At 39.7% G+C, this 19,266-nt stretch overlaps 2 protein-coding genes across 2 annotated transcripts; one reads left to right on the top strand and one right to left on the bottom strand.

Annotated features, from left to right (window-relative positions):
• Window positions 1-2,269: 2,269 nt before the first annotated feature.
• On the bottom strand, window positions 2,270-6,362 carry LOC117550860 (beta-1,4-galactosyltransferase 7-like; the record flags this gene model as incomplete). The annotated part of the gene is made up of 3 exons (XM_034223429.1): window positions 5,846-6,362; window positions 3,280-3,612; window positions 2,270-2,495 (listed from the first exon to the last, which is right to left on the bottom strand). Coding segments are annotated over exons 1-3 (612 nt in total), but the record flags the coding sequence as incomplete, so codon positions are not given.
• Window positions 6,363-7,000: 638 nt separating this feature from the next.
• LOC117550862 (ganglioside GM2 activator-like) lies at window positions 7,001-18,476 on the top strand. Its single transcript, XM_034223431.1, has 4 exons — window positions 7,001-7,186; window positions 8,929-9,081; window positions 13,930-14,112; window positions 16,383-18,476. Exons 1-4 carry the CDS (start codon window positions 7,091-7,093, stop codon window positions 16,536-16,538), a joined length of 588 nt encoding a protein of 195 aa, XP_034079322.1. The 5' UTR covers window positions 7,001-7,090; the 3' UTR covers window positions 16,539-18,476.
• Window positions 18,477-19,266: the final 790 nt, after the last annotated feature.

The following is a 19,266-nucleotide window of genomic DNA, read 5'->3' as shown; positions in this document are numbered from 1 at the left end:
CCCCCAGCTAAACCAAACCGGTTGCGTCTCATCCCCCAGCCAATTCACAGCACACCCGGCAAAACGTTTAAGATCTGCTCTATTCTCTCCCCTGCCACATACGTTCAGGAGAATTGATGCAACCTTCCTTCACCTCCAGTCTCATCAGATCCAAGGGCAGGCTAGCCCAGAAGAACCCTCATCACTCCGGATTTGTATTTCCCTTAGTTCTTCACACCTGTCTAACCCCGGGGGGGTTTCTCTTTTCTAGTCGGCTTCTCCTCCCCCTTAATTCATCACAGTATTATGGGGTCTAATCTCAAAAAACGTTATTGTTCATAAAGCATAAATATGTTAACTACGAACTAAGTCTCTCCTGATGAAATACAAGTCCACATGTTGATGTTTCTACCTGTAACTCGGCTTTCCTCAGTCTTATGTAGAACTCGTCGTCATTCGTCGTCCCCAACCCCAGAACCTGTTCGACATCCCGTTACAACTGGAAATAAGAAAACAAAATGAAATGTTATTTTATTTCTTCATCAGAGATAACACGGTAGACTTTGTGCTGATGAGAAAAATGGATTCAACTGAACTAAGATGGTGATTCAGCAGAAAAAGAGAGCCGGTTGCTCAAAACGTCTTCCCCTTTCGCTTGTATTTTAGGGGAAGTCAAAGTTAACGGAGTAATGCTCGCAATTGCTCAAGATTTTGCTCAATCTCAAAAACCTTAAAGGTGGGGTAGGTAATTCACTTCAGAAACACTTGTTATATTCCATGGAATGCTCTTAACATCCCGATAGCAATGAATATCTTAAGTGCTTTGACAATAAATACATAACAACATTTCATCTGTGGAAGCTGTAGCGCTGTAAAAAGCTCGACCAATCATCTGAGCCGGCCCGGCTAAAGTAACTGGATGGCCTACCTGCCTGTCAGCCTTCCATCTGGGCACAAACTTATCTCGTGCCCTCATTGGGCATGTGCGCGTTCGTGTGTGTTTGGAGGAGGGGGCTCTGTGAGGAAGTCTGAAGGAAGGGGCACTCGAGCTGGTTTTCTCCATTCCTACCTACCCCACCTTAAGCAAAGTCATTATATATTTATATTACTGTCATTTTGTTTCTGTCAATTATCAAATCAATTATTTTATTTGTGCAGTACCATTAATATGCTAAATATATAAAAGTAAAAGCCTTAGATATATATTCACATACATGTCTGATTTTTTTTCTGTCCGATTTGTTTAAATGTGCAAAAAAAATGTTTGGGGAATAATCAATATTTTATTTTGAATTATTATGTACATATTATCCTATTTATTTATATTGTTAAAAAATTATAATATATGTATTTCTTTAGCTGTTGGATTTAAGTTAAAGGTCCCCTATTTTACTCTTTTCAAACCATATATTATAGGTCTCAGATATACAGAACATGTCTCACCCAAGAGGGGACACATGTTGATGTAGAAGAGACATGAAGAAGAGGGGACACATGCTGATGAAGAAGAGACATGAAGAAGAGGGGACACATGTTGATGTAGAAGAGACATGAAGAAGAGGGGACACATGTTGATGAAGAAGAGACATGAAGAAGAGGGGACACATGCTGATGTAGAAGAGACATGAAGAAGAGGGGACACATGCTGATGTAGAGGAGACATGAAGAAGAGGGGACACATGTTGATGTAGAAGAGACATGAAGAAGAGGGGACACATGTTGATGTAGAAGAGACATGAAGAAGAGGGGACACATGTTGATGTAGAAGAGACATGAAGAAGAGGGGACACATGTTGATGTAGAAGAGACATGAAGAAGTGGATTTTGCATAATAGGTGACCTTTAATGTGGCAGACAAATGTTACTATTTTGTCCTTTAAAGGTCACCTATTGTGCAAAATCCACTTTTTACCACTTTATGATGTCATAACGATGTTTTGTCTTGTGTAACCATCAGCCAATCAGCAACCAAGGTAACCCCCCCCCCTTATCACCTGAATCTCCTCCTAGAGCACCATTGAGTTCTTTGTAACCAAATGTCTCTCAGAGGGGCGTGGGGAGGGGCTCCTTACTTTCATCTAAAGTAACAGACAGAGAATCAGCACTTTGGAAACAGGGCTGAAACAGAGGGGATTATGGGTAATGCTGCAATGATCTGTTTGGTGTTTCAGCCAATCAGAGACAGGCTCTGTATATATCTGAGACCTGTGATATATTGATGAAAACACTATAATAGGGGACCTTTAAGTGACTTTGAAGTAAACTGTATATCCCTGTGTGTGTTCAGTACCATGTGGTAGTGTTTCTTGGTGAGCATGAGGATCCCCCCCACGTAGGTTTTGTAGTGATACAGGGGGTGCAGCTCGGGCGACGCCACGTGGAACGGCCCCTCGGAGGGGAACCCGTAATCCAGAGCCTCGTTGAGCGGCAGCAGGTCGACGTCGTGCATCGCCAGGTAATCTGTGTCGTTGCCGCTCTCCAGGAAGCCCACGTTGATCAGGGACGCTCGGTTAAACCTGGAGCAAGAACACAACGTCTAATGCAACTCTCTTTTAAGTCCAGGCTGAAGACTTTTCTTTTCACCGCTGCTTATAATGAAACTACTCATATCTCACACCGCACTGTAACTTCTACTCATGCATTTCATACCAGAGTTGCTGTATGCTTGTTTTATGTTTATTTTGCTCTCTTGCTTTTAATGACTGTTTGTGTCAGAACTTTCGTCATTTAAACAAAGACAAAACCGAGGTAATTGTTTTTGGACGAACTGAAAAGTCAGCGCTGAGCTTCAGTCTGCAATGTTCAAAACAACAGATAAAGCCAGAAATCTACTGACTGACCTGAAATACACATGCATATATTATACCACTGGGATTTTAGATGTGTACACGTCTTTGGATATTCTCTGAGATGAAAGTGGTGCACTTAGAAGCATGTATGGGATGTTTTCTGGAATGAAGGGGTGGCTGTGGCGCAGTGCGCTAATCTTCAGATAGACTGCAGTCCACATGCCTTTGTGAAGGACACTTCCCCTAAACTACTCCAGTGTCGACCGGGTTCAATTAATAGATTTATGAGATATCATTTAATGAATAATTTCCTGTAAAACTAAAGCGTCCCCTCCGCTGTAGTGTTATAACAACTGAATGAATGATGATTAATTATATTCTCTGAGATCGAAGTACATTTTAAATTTAAATGTCTGAGGATAAATCGGTTATTTTAAAAGACATAACTTATATATTCCCTCAGTGAGATACCTTGTAAATCATTCCCCGTGACACTAAAGCGCCCCCTCACCTGTAGTGGTCCACCTGGTTGATGACGAGGATCTTATGGCGGATCTTCTTCTTGTTCAGGAAGTCGTGCATGAAGGGCACGAACACCAGCAGCTCGTCGAAGCGCTCCCTGAAGGGCACGATGAGGGCCAGCTTGTGAGGACCCCACGAGGGGTCGTCCTCCGCCTGTCTGTTGGTGGGGGGGCAGGGGGGCTGTGGGGGGGGTCGGCGCTCCTCGTGCAGCGGGGAGGACATTTCCCCCGAACAGCTGAGCTGGAGCCAGAGCAGAGAGACGAGCAGCAGCACCATGCACAGCCCGAACAGCTTGTAAACCGTACATTTACCGGAGAGGAACCTGCAGCAGACGGGGAGGAAAGAGAATTATTTAGTATGCAGAGAAGCGTTCTTTAGAAATATTAACAACACTCCAGAGCACTTTGATTTTTATTTTATTTTTAAATATAGACTACATTTAATCTAATTGTTGTTAAATAAATGCAAAAAACTCAATCAGTGCAGAGGTGCAGAAAAACAAAGAAACTCAACAAAATAAACACATACTGACATTTAATTAAAAAAAATTATCAAAGGAAATGATTTAATATGCAGAGAAACGTTTTTTACACATATTAACAACACTCCAGAGCACTTTGATTTTTATTTTTAAATACAGCCTACATTTAATCAAATGTTTAGTTCAGATACACACTGACATGCATCGAGAGACACTTTTTTAATTCTTGATTGTTTCCTATAGCTTTTATTAAATATGAAGGAATATATCTTCAAATGTTTCCGCACACCTGTGAAGGGACAACGGAGAGAATTTATTTTTCAAAACCGTGTACATAAACATCTTGTTTTAATTAAGGTTAATATTCTTTATGCATTGTCACTTTTCAAATTAAAAGTGGAGCTTTTTAGGAGTACAATTCAAATGTTCCCACACTTTCGAGGAACCCTAACCTACATTTAAAAAAAGCCTTTATCATCAAATCTAAAAATATTTCAATAAATACAAAATGCAGAAAATAACATTCACAGAATTCCTTTATAGCCACATCAATGAACTCTGATTAACTCGATTGTTTATTGTTATTTTATTTATATATTTCATTTATTTATGATATTTTATCGTTTTTCCCAAATTTGAATTTAGAATTTTCTTAATAATTAAAAGTTGCAATATTATGCTTTTAGATAATCATAAAACGATATCAAATCCAACACTTAACCTCTCAGCATCTCGTAGCTGGAAGTTATGTTTCTACTTGTGCTAAAAGATTGAGTCTTCAGGCTCTCACCAACACATTGAGCTATTCTGAGAAATATTATTACGATAAAATACATTAAAAAAAATCAGAGCCTAGTTAGGGAACATAGCGGAGTATTTAGCAGCTTATGTGTCTTTAGACTTCTATAAAGATGTAGACGCAACACAGAAATCTCTAATATTTGTAGTGATTTTATCAACGCCATGCAATAATGATCCACAGTCTCTACTCACTTATCTGGTGGATGAGCGACTTTAGAGATCTCATTTCTTTAAAAAAAAAAAAAAGGCCAAAGAAATTGTTTTTTACTGCTTAATAACTTAATACTTCCTTTCTTCTCTTTAACGCTTGTTTTGGACTGAAGAGGCGCTTTCACAGGAAGATACAGGAAGAGTTCCCGGAACCTAATTCCCCGGAACTCTTTAGTTCCAGAACTAAGAGCAGACCGGAATAAGTTCCCTGAGGGAAGATTACGCTAATGAAGCCGCTGACGTCACTTCTTCTTCTTCTGGCAGGCCGAAAACAACTTCACGGCGTATACTGCCACCTGAAGTCCCGGACTCCGGGAGGCGATTTACTGCCAATTCCCGGGTAAATCGCCAGAAGCGCCGACACCTACTCATCACTCCACCGCTCCCACGTTTTATTTTGTGTTTTCATAAGTTAGTCTCTCTCTGTTGGTGCGCTGGGCTAATGCTAATAATGCTAATGCGGGGGGGGGGGGGGAAGTTCCTGAAAAAAAGTTGAACGCAAAATCCCAGGAACTATCGGAACTATTCCTGGGAAAAGTACTCCGGTGTGAAAGCGCCTACGAACTATTTGAAAAGGTTAATCTACAGCATTATATTTGCTTAATTCTTAAGTTAGTTTGCAGATACTGAATATTAAAACAAATACAAATATATTTTAAACATATTAATGTGGATAATAATATATAATAATAAATAAATGTACTGACACGAAGAAGTAACCATTGTGAAGCAGTATATAAGAATATATACAAATATTTAGCAAAAGAACGCTAAATATCATTATAAAAATACAACAAAAAATTACAAGAAAATGAATAATAAATATTAAAATAACAAAAAATAAGTAATAAATATAATATGTAAAAATTGTAAAAAATAAAAAGAGAGAATGGTGTAGCAACTATGGCTGAGATTAATATCACCTTAAAAAATGTAATAAATATATAACTGTGTAGTAAAAATACAATAAAATGTAAATAATATATAGAATTAAAAACAAAAATGAATAAATGTAAAATCAAAGAATTGATAATATTGATAATAAAAACAATATCCCTCTTACCTTCTCTCCTCTTTGAAGTAGAGGACAGGCTTTCTTTTGGATGAGTACATCATTTTAAAACCCAGATTTCCGTCGAGATTAAAAAAACTCTTCAAAATCAAAAAGGGAAAAGTAGTTTTTCACATTAATGCTTCATCTTTTTTCACATTGTCTTCCATTCTAACTTTCTGCTAACTCCACCCAAACCCCCCCGGCACGTTACAGCTGGAAATCATCTGCTTATTTATGTCAAAATAAGAAAATAATCCATGTTTTTTAAAACCAGCGCTCCGGCCTCCAGGTTGTTATTACTGTACACGTAGCATGTAGCGGTTCTCACGTTCCAAAGCTCCGGGTTCCAATGTCTCCCCGTTTTTTGGTCCGCTTTGTCCGCCACCGAGTGTCCGTTAACGATTGATTTAAGAAGTGCATGTAATGACACGCACACAGAACCGGTAGAGATAATATCTAACGGTAATTTCACGGTGGAAACATATCAAACAGAAAGCCGATTGTAGTGATGTCCGTGTGGCATTTGAGTCCGTGTGGCAACAGCGGCAGTGAAAAGTAAAGGTTCCTACCAGTTTTTAACATACATCACTGTTGAATATTTTTACTCAAGTAATGTACTTAGAAACTGTATTTAGCTCATATTATACATCCATGATCTGGACTTCTTACAAAGTATTAGTATACAGCCTGTGTAGTTATTTTATCCATCACTGATTTTGAGTCATTAGGTCACTTGACCTGGAAGTTATTGAATAAATATGCTAATGTTTCCATACCAAATATTAATATTTTGAGTATTAAAATGCAATGTGACTGTGTGTGTGTGTGTGTGTGTGTGTGTGTGTGTGTGTGTGTGTGTGTGTGTGTGTGTGTGTGTGTGTGTGTGTGTGTGCGTGTGTGTGTGTGTGTGCGTGCTTGTGCGTGTGCGAAAGGCTGTTTTACAGTGACATCTAGAGGAGATTACATGTCATTACATCTACAGGTTCTCAATTGTATTAACATGATAGGCCTGTTTATTATTACAATGGAAGAAAATACAGAAGAAGTAGGAATCTGAATTTATAAAACATTGCATTCATATTTTTTTAATTCATAAAAGACGTCACAGCGTAAGACTTGCCTATATCACGTGACCTGGGTCCGGTGTGATAGTAAACTAAACACGGAAGTGTATGTACTTCAGAGTCGCTCTTGTTACCGGTGCGATTAGTTGTTTCTCCTCCGGGTTGTGTCGCTGCCTCAGAGAAGAACATCATGGACAAAGTGTTGTTTCTCACGTTAAGCCTGGTTTTAGTTTTAACTCAGGTAAACTACAGCTCCTCCAGTCTGAGGAGAGTCAGCAAGGCTCAGGTGAGATGTATATTAATACTGGCATTATAACACTACATAACGGCTTAATCCACTGTTACTGCTAATAATTACACAATACTGCTAATAATACCACAGTACTGCTAACATAATACTGCTAATAATACCATAGTACTGCTAACATAATACTGCTAATAATACCATAGTACTGCTAACATAATACTGCTAATAATACCATACTACTGCTAAAATTACCATTATATTGCTAATAATACGGCAGTACTGCAAATTCTACTATAATACTGCTAATAATACGGCAGTACTGCAGTACTATAATACTTCTAATAATATGATACCAACTTGCTAATAAAACCTTAATACAGGAAACAATACCATACTTCTACTAATAAAAGGCCACAATAGTAATGCTAATGATACAATAATACTGTTAATACTACCATACAACTGCTAATAATTACATTATCCTCTGTCCAGGCATCTTTAGGCTACACTCACATTTCATCTGTAACCTGAATGTAAACATTAGTTACCTATGTACAGATGATTGACTTAAAGAAATACGGCTTATCTAAAGGGGACAAGGTTCTTCAGTAACCTTTCAACTGTGTTCTTTAACTATACCATATAGCTTTTATATTATATTAGACTATATTGTTTATATTGTACTGCTTCTACACCTAAATCTCCCTTCTTGGTACGTCCTGATCCTAAAGGAAGATACGAAATGATGAATCGACCTCTCATTGATTGATCACTTATTTTCATTCACAAGACATCATGTGATCATCAACTAACAGAGGTCCTTGTTTTGACCATGCTATCAATCTCAAATAAACAAATATATAACCATGTTAACACAAGGCATGATCAATAAAACCAACACAGTCTGCGCACAAATGACACGACTTTGCAAAGGCGTGCAATAGATACGCAGAAGTCCGATTTAGCGTGCATATGATACTCTGATATTACACCTCAACATTCAAACAAAGAGCTCTGTGGCTTCAGGCTTGATCGCCGTTCCAATGTTTGCGGTGCAATAAACGACACAGCAGCTTATTGGGTTAGGGGTAAATAAATGGCAAAGATATGTAGACAATAAACGCATTTAAGATACGAACCACGCCCCTGAGCTGTGAGATAATGACCATCGACACGGCCTGTCGTGCCGCTTAAATATATCATTCCTTGGACTTGTATGGACTCGTCTTGCACTGTTTCTATTTCATTCACATCTCAATACATTCTCTTACACTATTATTATTATTGTTTTAGTTGTTTTAATTGATTCATTTAGGAGTGCAGATGTATCAGACAATATTCACATTTCCTGGTTTTGGTTTTCTTATTACAGGAAATGTCTCTTTTGTTACAATAAAACAAACGAATCCTCCCACCTTCACAGGAACGGCAAAGTTGGTCACAGCATGGCATCGCTTACACATCCTGATACATGTCACATGACAAAGAGCAAAGAACACCAACAATTAATACAAAAAATAACACATTAATTCAAACACAAAGAAAAGATCAAATAAAAAAGGATAACTAGAGGCGGGACATAGAGACTTAGTCAGGGGGTGGGACTTTCAGTGAATTCAAATATGATAACAAGTGCGTTTTATTTGTTTTACGTCCTATATATATTCATGTTGCACAACTTGCACTGTTGGAGGAGCCTGTGACTTTGGTTTCTCGTTGTCATATCTACACTGTGACAATAAAACCTTGAAACTTAAATACTTTTGCATGTGTCTGTGTAGGTTAGGGGTTTCGACTGGAAGAACTGCGGGCAGCCCGATGCTCCAGCGGTCCTGAAGACGCTGACGGTGTCTCCGGACCCGATCTCCATCCCCGGAGAATTGACCGCCTCGGCCTCTGGATCCACATCTGTGGAGCTCGCTGCCCAGCTTTCCGTGAGTACACTCACTCTGAGCACAAAACACCATACGTGTTAGAAAAGTATCACTCGTCACCGGCTTGAGCTTCAACCTCAGGATCCATGTGTCTGTGATCCTCTCCAGAATGGAAGGAGTCATCACATACAGAGCATCAACTAGTTCCTGAACAGCGTCCTTCACATGCTGATATCCAAGAGAGGGAGTCACACAGTCACAAGATGGAGGGGTACCGGTTGTCATGTACAAAATACTGAGTTGTTTCTAAAAATGTTGGCTTTTTCTCAAAATCTAAAAATTCTCACTTTTTCTAAAAATCTCAAAATTCTCACTTTTTCTAAAAATCTCAAAATTCTCACTTTTTCTGAATACTTCAAAATGTTAATAATCCCTGGTCCCCGGCTTGAGCTTCAACCTCAGGATCCATGTATCTGTGATCCTCTCCAGAATGGAAGTCATCACATACAGAGCATCAACTAGTTCCTGAGCAGTGTCCTTCACATGCTGATATCCAAGAGAGGGAGTTACACAGTCACAAGATGGAGGAATAGAAAGCAGTGTTCAATGTTTACTTCAGATTAGCTCCACGTCAGAAATGAGCATGCTTGATGTCTCTCTCCATAGAGGCTGAATCATCATGTTAATCACATAGCTATCATCTGCCTCAAACAGTCCTGATGCTCTTCTAGGTCATCACACATCCTGTCATGAACACAGCTGCAGTTGGGATACCTTTGTTATCATGTTACTCTCATTGGAAGAGGACGTTCAGTATTTTCCCAACAGATACGATAATACTTTAATGGTCAGTCTGAAATTGGACTTGCATCTGTTGCAACCCGGCTCTTGGGGTTGTGTATTTGTGTGGTGGTTTCTCTTGGTCTTCACTTTGTAGGTAATTGGTGTCTTTTGTAGTCATTGTTCAGTCTCTATGTTCAGTCTCAATGTTGTTGACTTTTGTATATTGTTGTTTTTTGTGTGTATCTTTACGGGTGTCTAGTCCTTTATTATAGGTGTCAGACTTTTCATAATCAGTTTGTGTATTTGATGTAGCTATAAACTAACTGTCCGTTGCCAGTGACTGACCCTGAGCTGTGTGGGAAGTGTTTAAGAGGAGAACACACACACACACACACACACACACACACACACACACACACACACACACACACACACACACACACACACACACTGTATCCTCTCTTGAAGAGATCCTTATCTGGATACATGTGGTTCAGCAGATCAGCAACATCCTGCTTTTACCACACACACACACACACACACACACACACACACACACACACACACACACACACACACACACACACACACACACACACACACACACACACACACACACTCTTGCAGCAGCTTTCAGCGAGGCTTCAAGTCAAACAAAAGGTGGATTTACTGTCAACTGCACTGCTAATGGCTGCTAATGGGGTCACACACACACACACACACACACACACACACACACAGATAGTGTTTGCTTCCTGTTTTCAGTGTGAGGTTTCTCTTCCTCGTGAGGCTGTTATTTGGTCTGATAATAATAATGTCCTGTTTTCGTGCGACTTTCTCAAAGCCTAGACTTTGAAATGTTTATCACACCTTGTTAAACTATGCAAGGGTAAAAGAGACGATCCTCTTTTCTCCATCAACATCACATGCGATGCTGATTGGTTTATTATTATTATTAACCCATGGTGTTTTCAGTTTGTCAGCAATAATGTCACTATCCTCCTTTCTTCCTGACTTACATTTTGTGTTGTATTTCATCTTATTTTCTTTCACCTTTCCGTAAAGTCTATGATATGAATCTGTCTGCTGACTCATTTCCTTTTAATTACCTGGCTTTTTATTCAGTCTTACGTGTGTGCACATTTTACAAATATTCATATATAAGGGATCTTTTAGACAGATTGACTAACTATAGTTGCTAGGGATAGTGACACCACACACACACACACACACACACACACACACACACACACACACACACACTGTATCCTCTCTTGACGAGTGTGGTATTTGCCTTCTTCCACTCTAATCCTTATCTTGATACATGTGGTTCAGCAGATCAGCGACATCCTGCTTTTACCACACACACACACACACACACACACACACACACACACACACACACACACACACTTGCAAAATATTGTTTTTCCTTCTCTAAAAAACGTTTTGGACATTCACCGTCTCTTTCCTTAGGTATTATTGAAGTAGAATGATAAGAAATACGTATTAAACCATAATTAAAGGTCACCTATTATGCCAAATCCTCTTCTTCATGTCTCTTCTACATCAACATGTGTCCCCTCTTCTTCAAGTCTCTTCTACATCAACATGTGTCCCCTCTTCTTCATGTCTATTCTACATCAACATGTGTCCCCTCTTCTTCATGTCTCTTCTACATCAACATGTGTCCCCTCTTCTTCATGTCTCTTCTACATCAACATGTGTCCCCTCTTCTTCATGTCTCTTCTACATCAACATGTGTCCCCTCTTCTTCATGTCTCTTCTACATCAACATGTGTCCCCTCTTCTTCATGTCTCTTCCACATCAACATGTGTCCCCTCTTCTTCAAGTCTCTTCTACATCACCATGTGACCCCTCTTCTTCATGTCTCTTCTACATCAACATGTGTCCCCTCTTCTTCAAGTCTCTTCTACATCAACATGTGTCCCCTCTTCTTCATGTCTCTTCTACATCAACATGTGTCCCCTCTTCTTCAAGTCTCTTCTACATCAACATGTGTCCCCTCTTCTTCATGTCTCTTCTACATCAACATGTGTCCCCTCTTCTTCATGTCTCTTCTACATCACCATGTGTCCCCTCTTCTTCATGTCTCTTCTACATCAACATGTGTCCCCTCTTCTTCATGTCTCTTCTACATCAACATGTGTCCCCTCTTCTTCATGTCTCTTCTACATCACCATGTGTCCCCTCTTCTTCATGTCTCTTCTACATCAACATGTGTCCCCTCTTCTTCAAGTCTCTTCTACATCAACATGTGTCCCCTCTTCTTCATGTCTCTTCTACATCAACATGTGTCCCCTCTTCTTCATGTCTCTTCTTCATCAACATGTGTCCCCTCTTCTCCATGTCTCTTCTACATCAACATGTGTCCCCTCTTCTTCATGTCTCTTCTACATCAACATGTGTCCCCTCTTCTTCATGTCTCTTCTACATCAACATGTGTCCCCTCTTCTTCATGTCTCTTCTACATCAACATGTGTCCCCTCTTCTTCATGTCTCTTCTACATCACCATGTGTCCCCTCTTCTTCATGTCTCCTCTACATCACCATGTGTCCCCTCTTCTTCATGTCTCTTCTACATCAACATGTGTCCCCTCTTCTTGATGTCTCTTCTACATCAACATGTGTCCCCTCTTCTCCATGTCTCTTCTACATCAACATGTGTCCCCTCTTCTTCATGTCTCTTCTACATCAACATGTGTCCCCTCTTCTTCATGTCTCTTCTACATCAACATGTGTCCCCTCTTCTTCATGTCTCTTCTACATCAACATGTGTCCCCTCTTCCTCATGTCTCTTCTACATCAACATGTGTCCCCTCTTCTTGATGTCTCTTCTACATCAACATGTGTCCCCTCTTCTTCATGTCTCTTCTACATCAACATGTGTCCCCTCTTCTCCATGTCTCTTCTACATCAACATGTGTCCCCTCTTCCTCATGTCTCTTCTACATCAACATGTGTCCCCTCTTCTTCATGTCTCTTCTACATCAACATGTGTCCCCTCTCCTTCATGTCTCTTCTACATCAACATGTGTCCCCTCTTCTTCATGTCTCTTCTACATCAACATGTGTCCCCTCTTCTTCATGTCTCTTCTACATCAACATGTGTCCCCTCTTCTTCATGTCTCTTCTACATCAACATGTGTCCCCTCTTCTTCATGTCTCTTCTACATCAACATGTGTCCCCTCTTCTTCATGTCTCTTCTACATCAACATGTGTCCCCTCTTCTTGATGTCTCTTCTACATCAACATGTGTCCCCTCTCCTTCATGTCTCTTCTTCATCATCATGTGTCCCCTCTTCTTCATGTCTCTTCTACATCAACATGTGTCCCCTCTTCTTCATGTCTCTTCTACATCAACATGTGTCCCCTCTTCTTCATGTCTCTTCTACATCAACATGTGTCCCCTCTTCTCCATGTCTCTTCTACATCAACATGTGTCCCCTCTTCTTCATGTCTCTTCTACATCAACATGTGTCCCCTCTTCTTCATGTCTCTTCTACATCAACATGTGTCCCCTCTGTGTAAAGAGACTCTGAAAGTTTCAGGAACAAAGATTCTCTCTCTTTTTGATCCATTTCTATAAAAACCTGAAAATGAGCTGATCAGATTTTGGCCACTTTATGATGTCATAACGATGTGTTGTCTTGTGTAACCATTAGCCAATCAGCAACCAAGGTAACCTCCCCACCCCCCCCCCCCCCCCCCCCCCCCCCCCCCCCCCCCCCACCTTATCACCTGACTCTCCTCCTAGAGCACCATTGTGTTCTTTGTAACCACATCTCTCTCAGAGGGGCGTGGGGAGGGGCTCCTTATTTTCATCTAAAGTAACAGACAGAGAATCAGCACTTTGGAAACAGGGCTGAAACAGAGGGGATTATGGGTAATGCTGCAATGATCTGTTTGGTGTTTGGAGCCATGTTGTGTATAAATCTGATGCCTATAATATATTGATGAAAAACAGTATAATAGGGGACCTTAAAAGCTGTTTACTTCAAAATGTCTATTTCTGACCTGAGGTTGCAGAGAGTTGCATGAAGAAGCTCACTCTCTCCTCCTCTCCTTTCCCTCTCCTCCTCTCCTCCTCCTCTCCTCTCAGGTGAACGTGACTCTGGAGAAGGAGGTGGCAGGTTTCTGGGTGAAGATTCCCTGTGTGGAGGAGTTGGGCAGCTGTCACTATAAAGACGCCTGTGACATCCTGAACCAGCTGATCCCCCCCGGAGAGGACTGCCCCGAGCCGCTGCACACCTACGGGCTGCCCTGCCACTGCCCCTTCAAAGCTGTGAGTGCTTTGTGTTAGTCAGTCTGATACTTCAAGATTCAAGGCTTTTATTGTCATGTGTACATAGCTACAGTGTAGTTATGTCAATGAAAATCTTAGGTCACAGGCTCCTCCAACAGTGCAACACAATAAAACAGATAGAATAGTACAAGTAAATACAATAACATAGAATATAATAAAAACAGAATATGATAGAAACTGTGCAGAATAGTCTAATTGGAATATTGATATATATGATAGATCTTATCGAATCACTACAGAAACGGGGCTTTTTTATTTAAACCTAATCATTGCATTTTTTATGTGCTTTAAACTGTCTAAATTTCTCAACCGGCACAGTGACTTGATATTATTTACGCCATGTGATCCTTTGTGTGTCATCATGACTAAAATGTGCTCCTGGAATATACAATTAGGCTATAAAGGAACGACAGCACGGTCACATGACTTCACGTGACCAGTGCTAAGCTAAAGGTGGCTAATGTTGGGCTATAAAGTAACTACAGCACGGTCACATGACTTCACGTGACCAGTACTAAGCTAAAGGCGGCTAATGTTGGGCTATAAAGGAACTACAGCACGGTCACATGACTTCAAGTGACCAGTGCTAAGCTAAAGGCGGCTAATGTTGGGCTATAAAGGAACTACAGCACGGTCACATGACTTCAAGTGACCAGTGCTAAGCTAAAGGCGGCTAATGTTGGGCTATAAAGGAACTACAGCACGGTCACATGACTTCACGTCACCAGCGCTAAGCTAAAGGCGGCTAATGTTGGGCTATAAAGGAACTACAGCACGGTCACATGACTTCACGTCACCACCGCTAAGCTAAAGGTGGCTAATGTTGGGCTATAAAGGAACTACAGCACGGTCACATGACTTCACGTCACCACCGCTAAGCTAAAGGTGGCTAATGTTGAACTATAAAGGCACTACAGCACGGTCAGTCACATGACTTCACATCACCACCGCTAAGCTAAAGGTGGCTAATGTTGAACTATAAAGGCACTACAGCACGGTCACATGACTTCACATCACCACCGCTAAGCTAAAGTTGGCTAATGTTGGGCTATAAAGGAACTACAGCACGGTCACATGACTTCACGTCACCGCGGCTAATGTTGGGCTATAAAGGAACTACAGCACGGTCACATGACTTCACGTCACCACCGTTAAGCTAAAGGTGGCTAATGTTGAGCTATAAAGGCACTACAGCACGGTCACATGACTTCACGTCACCACCGCTAAGCTAAAGGCGGCTAATGTTGGGCTATAAAGGAACTACAGCACGGTCACATGACTTCACCTCACCACCGTTAAGCTAAAGGTGGCTAATGTTGAGCTATAAAGGCACTACAGCACGGTCACATGACTTCACGTCACCACCGCTAAGCTAAAGGCGGCTAATGTTGGGCTATAAAGGAACTACAGCACGGTCACATGACTTCACGTCACCACCGCTAAGCTAAAGGCGGCTAATGTTGGGCTATAAAGGAACTACAGCACGGTCACATGACTTCACGTCACCACCGCTAAGCTAAAGTCGACTAATGTTGGGCTATAAAGGAACTACAGCACGGTCACATGACTTCACGTCACCACCGCTAAGCTAAAGGCGGCTAATGTTGGGCTATAAAGGAACTACAGCACGGTCCCATGACTTCACGTTACCACCGCTAAGCTAAAGGCTTACTGTTTCATACTGTTTCAGAAATAATCAAAACTTCCACATAGGAGTTTTTGAGTACTTTGAGTCAGTTAAAATCCTGCAGACAGATGTTGTCACTGCGATAGCTTCAAACTATGCAAGATGGAGTCACACAACTTTAAATAGGTTGTGATGAAAAGGAAAGGAAAGTTTAAAGGTGGGCCTACTAACTTGCTCTTTCTTCTTTGTTTAGCTTCCTTTAAAGTGCCTTCATTTATCATTCGCTGATAATATTTGTGTTTAAAAAAACATTTTTTACTTTTAATCGGGCTATTTTTTGAAGACAAAAATAATGCATCTGATATATCATATTCCAATTACTTGTATAAAGACTCTCCTTGCACTATTTCTATTTAATCTATTGTATCTGTGTTATTGTGTTGCACTGTTGGAGGAGCCTGTGACCTCAGATGTGTATTGGTATATCTACACTGTAGCTATAGATGACAATAAAAGCCTTGAATCTTGACATTTGAGGGAGTGACATATCTGTCTCAGGCTGCATAAAGTATTTGCAGACATCCTCTGATCCTCTGCTCTGATACTCCCTTTCTCTCCTCAGGGCTTGTACTCTCTCCCTCAGTCGGACTTCACCCTCCCCACCATGGACCTCCCTTATTGGCTGAGCAACGGAAACTACCGGGTGCAGGGGGTTCTGGGAGCAGAAGGCAAGGAGCTGGGCTGCCTCAAACTGTCTCTGTCCCTTCACTCCGACTGAACCCAAAACTCACTCAGCTTCATGTTCGTTTGCACAAAAATTCAAAATTGGGAAAGCAGAAGTTGCACAAGGTCGTGAACCTGATCGACCTTTACAGGGAGCTGAAACACATTTGAACCTGAGGACAAAGAGGAAACAAAAGAGCACAGGTATTAACGCTGCAGCATTCAATTTAAGAAAGATTAAATCAAATCTGACTTTTTTCTCGGAATTATGATAAAAAGTCGGAATTCTTAAAAAAAAAAGGCAGAAATCTGAAAAAATAAATAGTTAAGACTTTCGGAAAAATCTGAAAAATATTCTGACTTTTTTTCCGATTTCTTAAGAAAATCTTAATTCTTAAAAAATGCCAAAACACTGAGAAATCAATCATTCTGACTTTTTCTCAGAATTCTTTACAAAAAAAAGGCAGAAATCTGAGAAAACTATTGTTCTTTTTTATTCAAAAAATATTTTTTAAAACACAGAATTCTGAAAAAAATAGCCAAAATACTGAGGAAAAAAATATTTAAACATTTTTTACATTTTGTTTTTGTTTCAGAATTCTGAGAAAAAAAGTCAGATTTCTGAGAGAAGGAAATATTCGGACTTTCTTTTTTTTATTCTGGAAAAAAGTCTAATTTCTGATTCTCTCGTCAGGACAAAGAGGGAAATAAAACATAACAGTTATTCCTGCTGCAGCATTCAATTTAAGATGAGAAGCATGTTGTTTAATTAACCCTTTAAATGCATTGATGTCATTTCCTTAAATTCAACGTATTCAGTTTATTTCTGGTCATCCGCAGAAAAAAGGTTTTGGTCAGATCAGATTTTTTTGTTGTGAAATTAGGATTCTGAAAAAATAGTCAGACTTTTTCAGATTTATGAGAAAAAAATCGCAATCATTTAAAAAAAAAAAAAGTCAGAATGAAAAAAAAATATGACTTTTTCTCTGATTTGGGAACAAAAACAGAATTTAGAAAAAATAGTCTGAAATCTACGAAAATATAATAGTTGGGAAAATACTGAATGTTCCTTCTGTATCAGAGTAGCTCATGATAACAGAGGCCCTACGTAGCTGTGTACGTAGCCGGATGTCTGACTACATGCACGACGCTCACGAGACACTGTGTTGAAGTTATGATAGCTATGTTCCAAAGATTGGCCCCTAGAGAGATAGGCATATGAATGTCATGTGTATTGCTTTCGCAGGCCTTAGCTAATCTGAGCTAATGTCAGAATACTGCTTTGAACCGGTATTCCTCCATCTTGTTGACTGTAACTCCCTCTCTTGAATAAGCATCTTGTTCGGGGTACTATTTGTCCCACGCAGCCCTGTGTGTGATGACTACTTCCATTCTTCCAATAATAATAAATGCATGTATCCTGTTATTGAAGACCTAGCCGGTGACGAGTGATATTTTTCTAACAATAATTTTTTCAAAAAATCTGAATTCTGAAAAAAAGCAGAATACTGAGAAATCAATAATTCAAAGTTTTTTCTCTGAAATCAGAAAATTCAAAAATATCTGAATTCTGAAAAAAGTCTGAATTCTTGAAAAAGGCAGAAATCTGAGAAAATACATAGTTTAGACTTTTTTTTTTTTATTCCGGAAAAAAAGTCAGCAATAAAAATAACTAGTTCTGACTTTATTCTCAAAACTCTGAACATTCTTACTTGCCGTTTCTTCTCAACTCCGTGCTTCCTGATACATTGATTGTGTATTCATTTTTTTATTGTATGTTGTTCATCTATGTATGTTTGCTAAGTGCCTGATTAGATATAAAGGATAAATCAGTGTTTATCCAATGAATACAATCTTTTACTGATATGAGTTATTAGTTTGATTTTAATGTTTGTTTTCTACAGTTTTGAAAAAAATGAAAATGATGAATTATGTTTGTGAATGATTCCAGTGTAAACATTTTCAAAATAAAAATAAATTCTTACGACATTTACAAGCCCTTCCTGTTATTAACACGCCTTCTACTTATTATATTTCATAAACAATAATGAGGTACATTCCCTCATGGAAAGACGACACTAGACTTTTTGAGCAAGTGTGTTTCCATCAACCTGGTCTCATACGTGACTCCACCACGACTCCTTCACCGCAGTACGTGGTGGAGTCACGTATTCTGGTGAGACCAGGTTGGTTTCCATCCATACTGTGTCCAACAAATTTAAAACAAGGATCCTAAATTCACCAACAAGACAAGGAGTTTATTAGAACAGGGAAATGTTTAGTAGACTGTCATCTAACCTCGGTTTCAGTTTCAGACAAAACACACGCATCTCTAAAAAACGCAGGAAGTGAAGCCACAACAGTCCAAATACTTCCTGTTTTTCTAGTGCTTAAAAGGTCAAATTAACTACTTTAAATACATTCTACTGTAAGTTATCCCAGTACTCCTGCTCCAACTACTGCTACCATCAATGTTTACAAGTTTAATTTAATTATATGATCAATATGTCATCATTTGAAGAAGCAGAGGTGGGAAAAGTACTCAGATCTGGTACTTGAGTAAAAGTAGAAGTACTCAGATCTTGTACTTGAGTAAAAGTAGAAGTACTCAGATCTTGTACTTGAGTAAAAGTAGAAGTACTCAGATCTTGAGTCAAAGTAGAAGTACTCAGACCTTGTACTTGAGTAAAAGTAGAAGTAGCCTACTCAGATCTTGAGTCAAAGTAGAAGTACTCAGATCTTGAGTAAAAGTAGAAGTACTCATCAGACCTTGATGCTGAGAC

The sequence above is a fragment of the Gymnodraco acuticeps genome, unplaced genomic scaffold (assembly GCF_902827175.1).
Source record: "Gymnodraco acuticeps unplaced genomic scaffold, fGymAcu1.1, whole genome shotgun sequence".
NCBI classification, from domain to species: Eukaryota; Metazoa; Chordata; class Actinopteri; order Perciformes; family Bathydraconidae; genus Gymnodraco; species Gymnodraco acuticeps.
Note: the sequence above shows the minus strand (reverse complement) of the source record. Positions and strands in the feature narration are given on the sequence as shown.

Coding starts and splice junctions, on each gene's coding strand:
- LOC117550862 (XM_034223431.1), top strand. CDS start 7,091: ATGGACAAAGTGTTGTTTCTCACGTTAAGCCTGGTTTTAGTTTTAACT. Junction 9,082..13,929: donor AGCTCGCTGCCCAGCTTTCC/GTGAGTACACTC, acceptor CTCTCCTCTCAG/GTGAACGTGACTCTGGAGAA. Junction 14,113..16,382: donor GCCACTGCCCCTTCAAAGCT/GTGAGTGCTTTG, acceptor TTCTCTCCTCAG/GGCTTGTACTCTCTCCCTCA.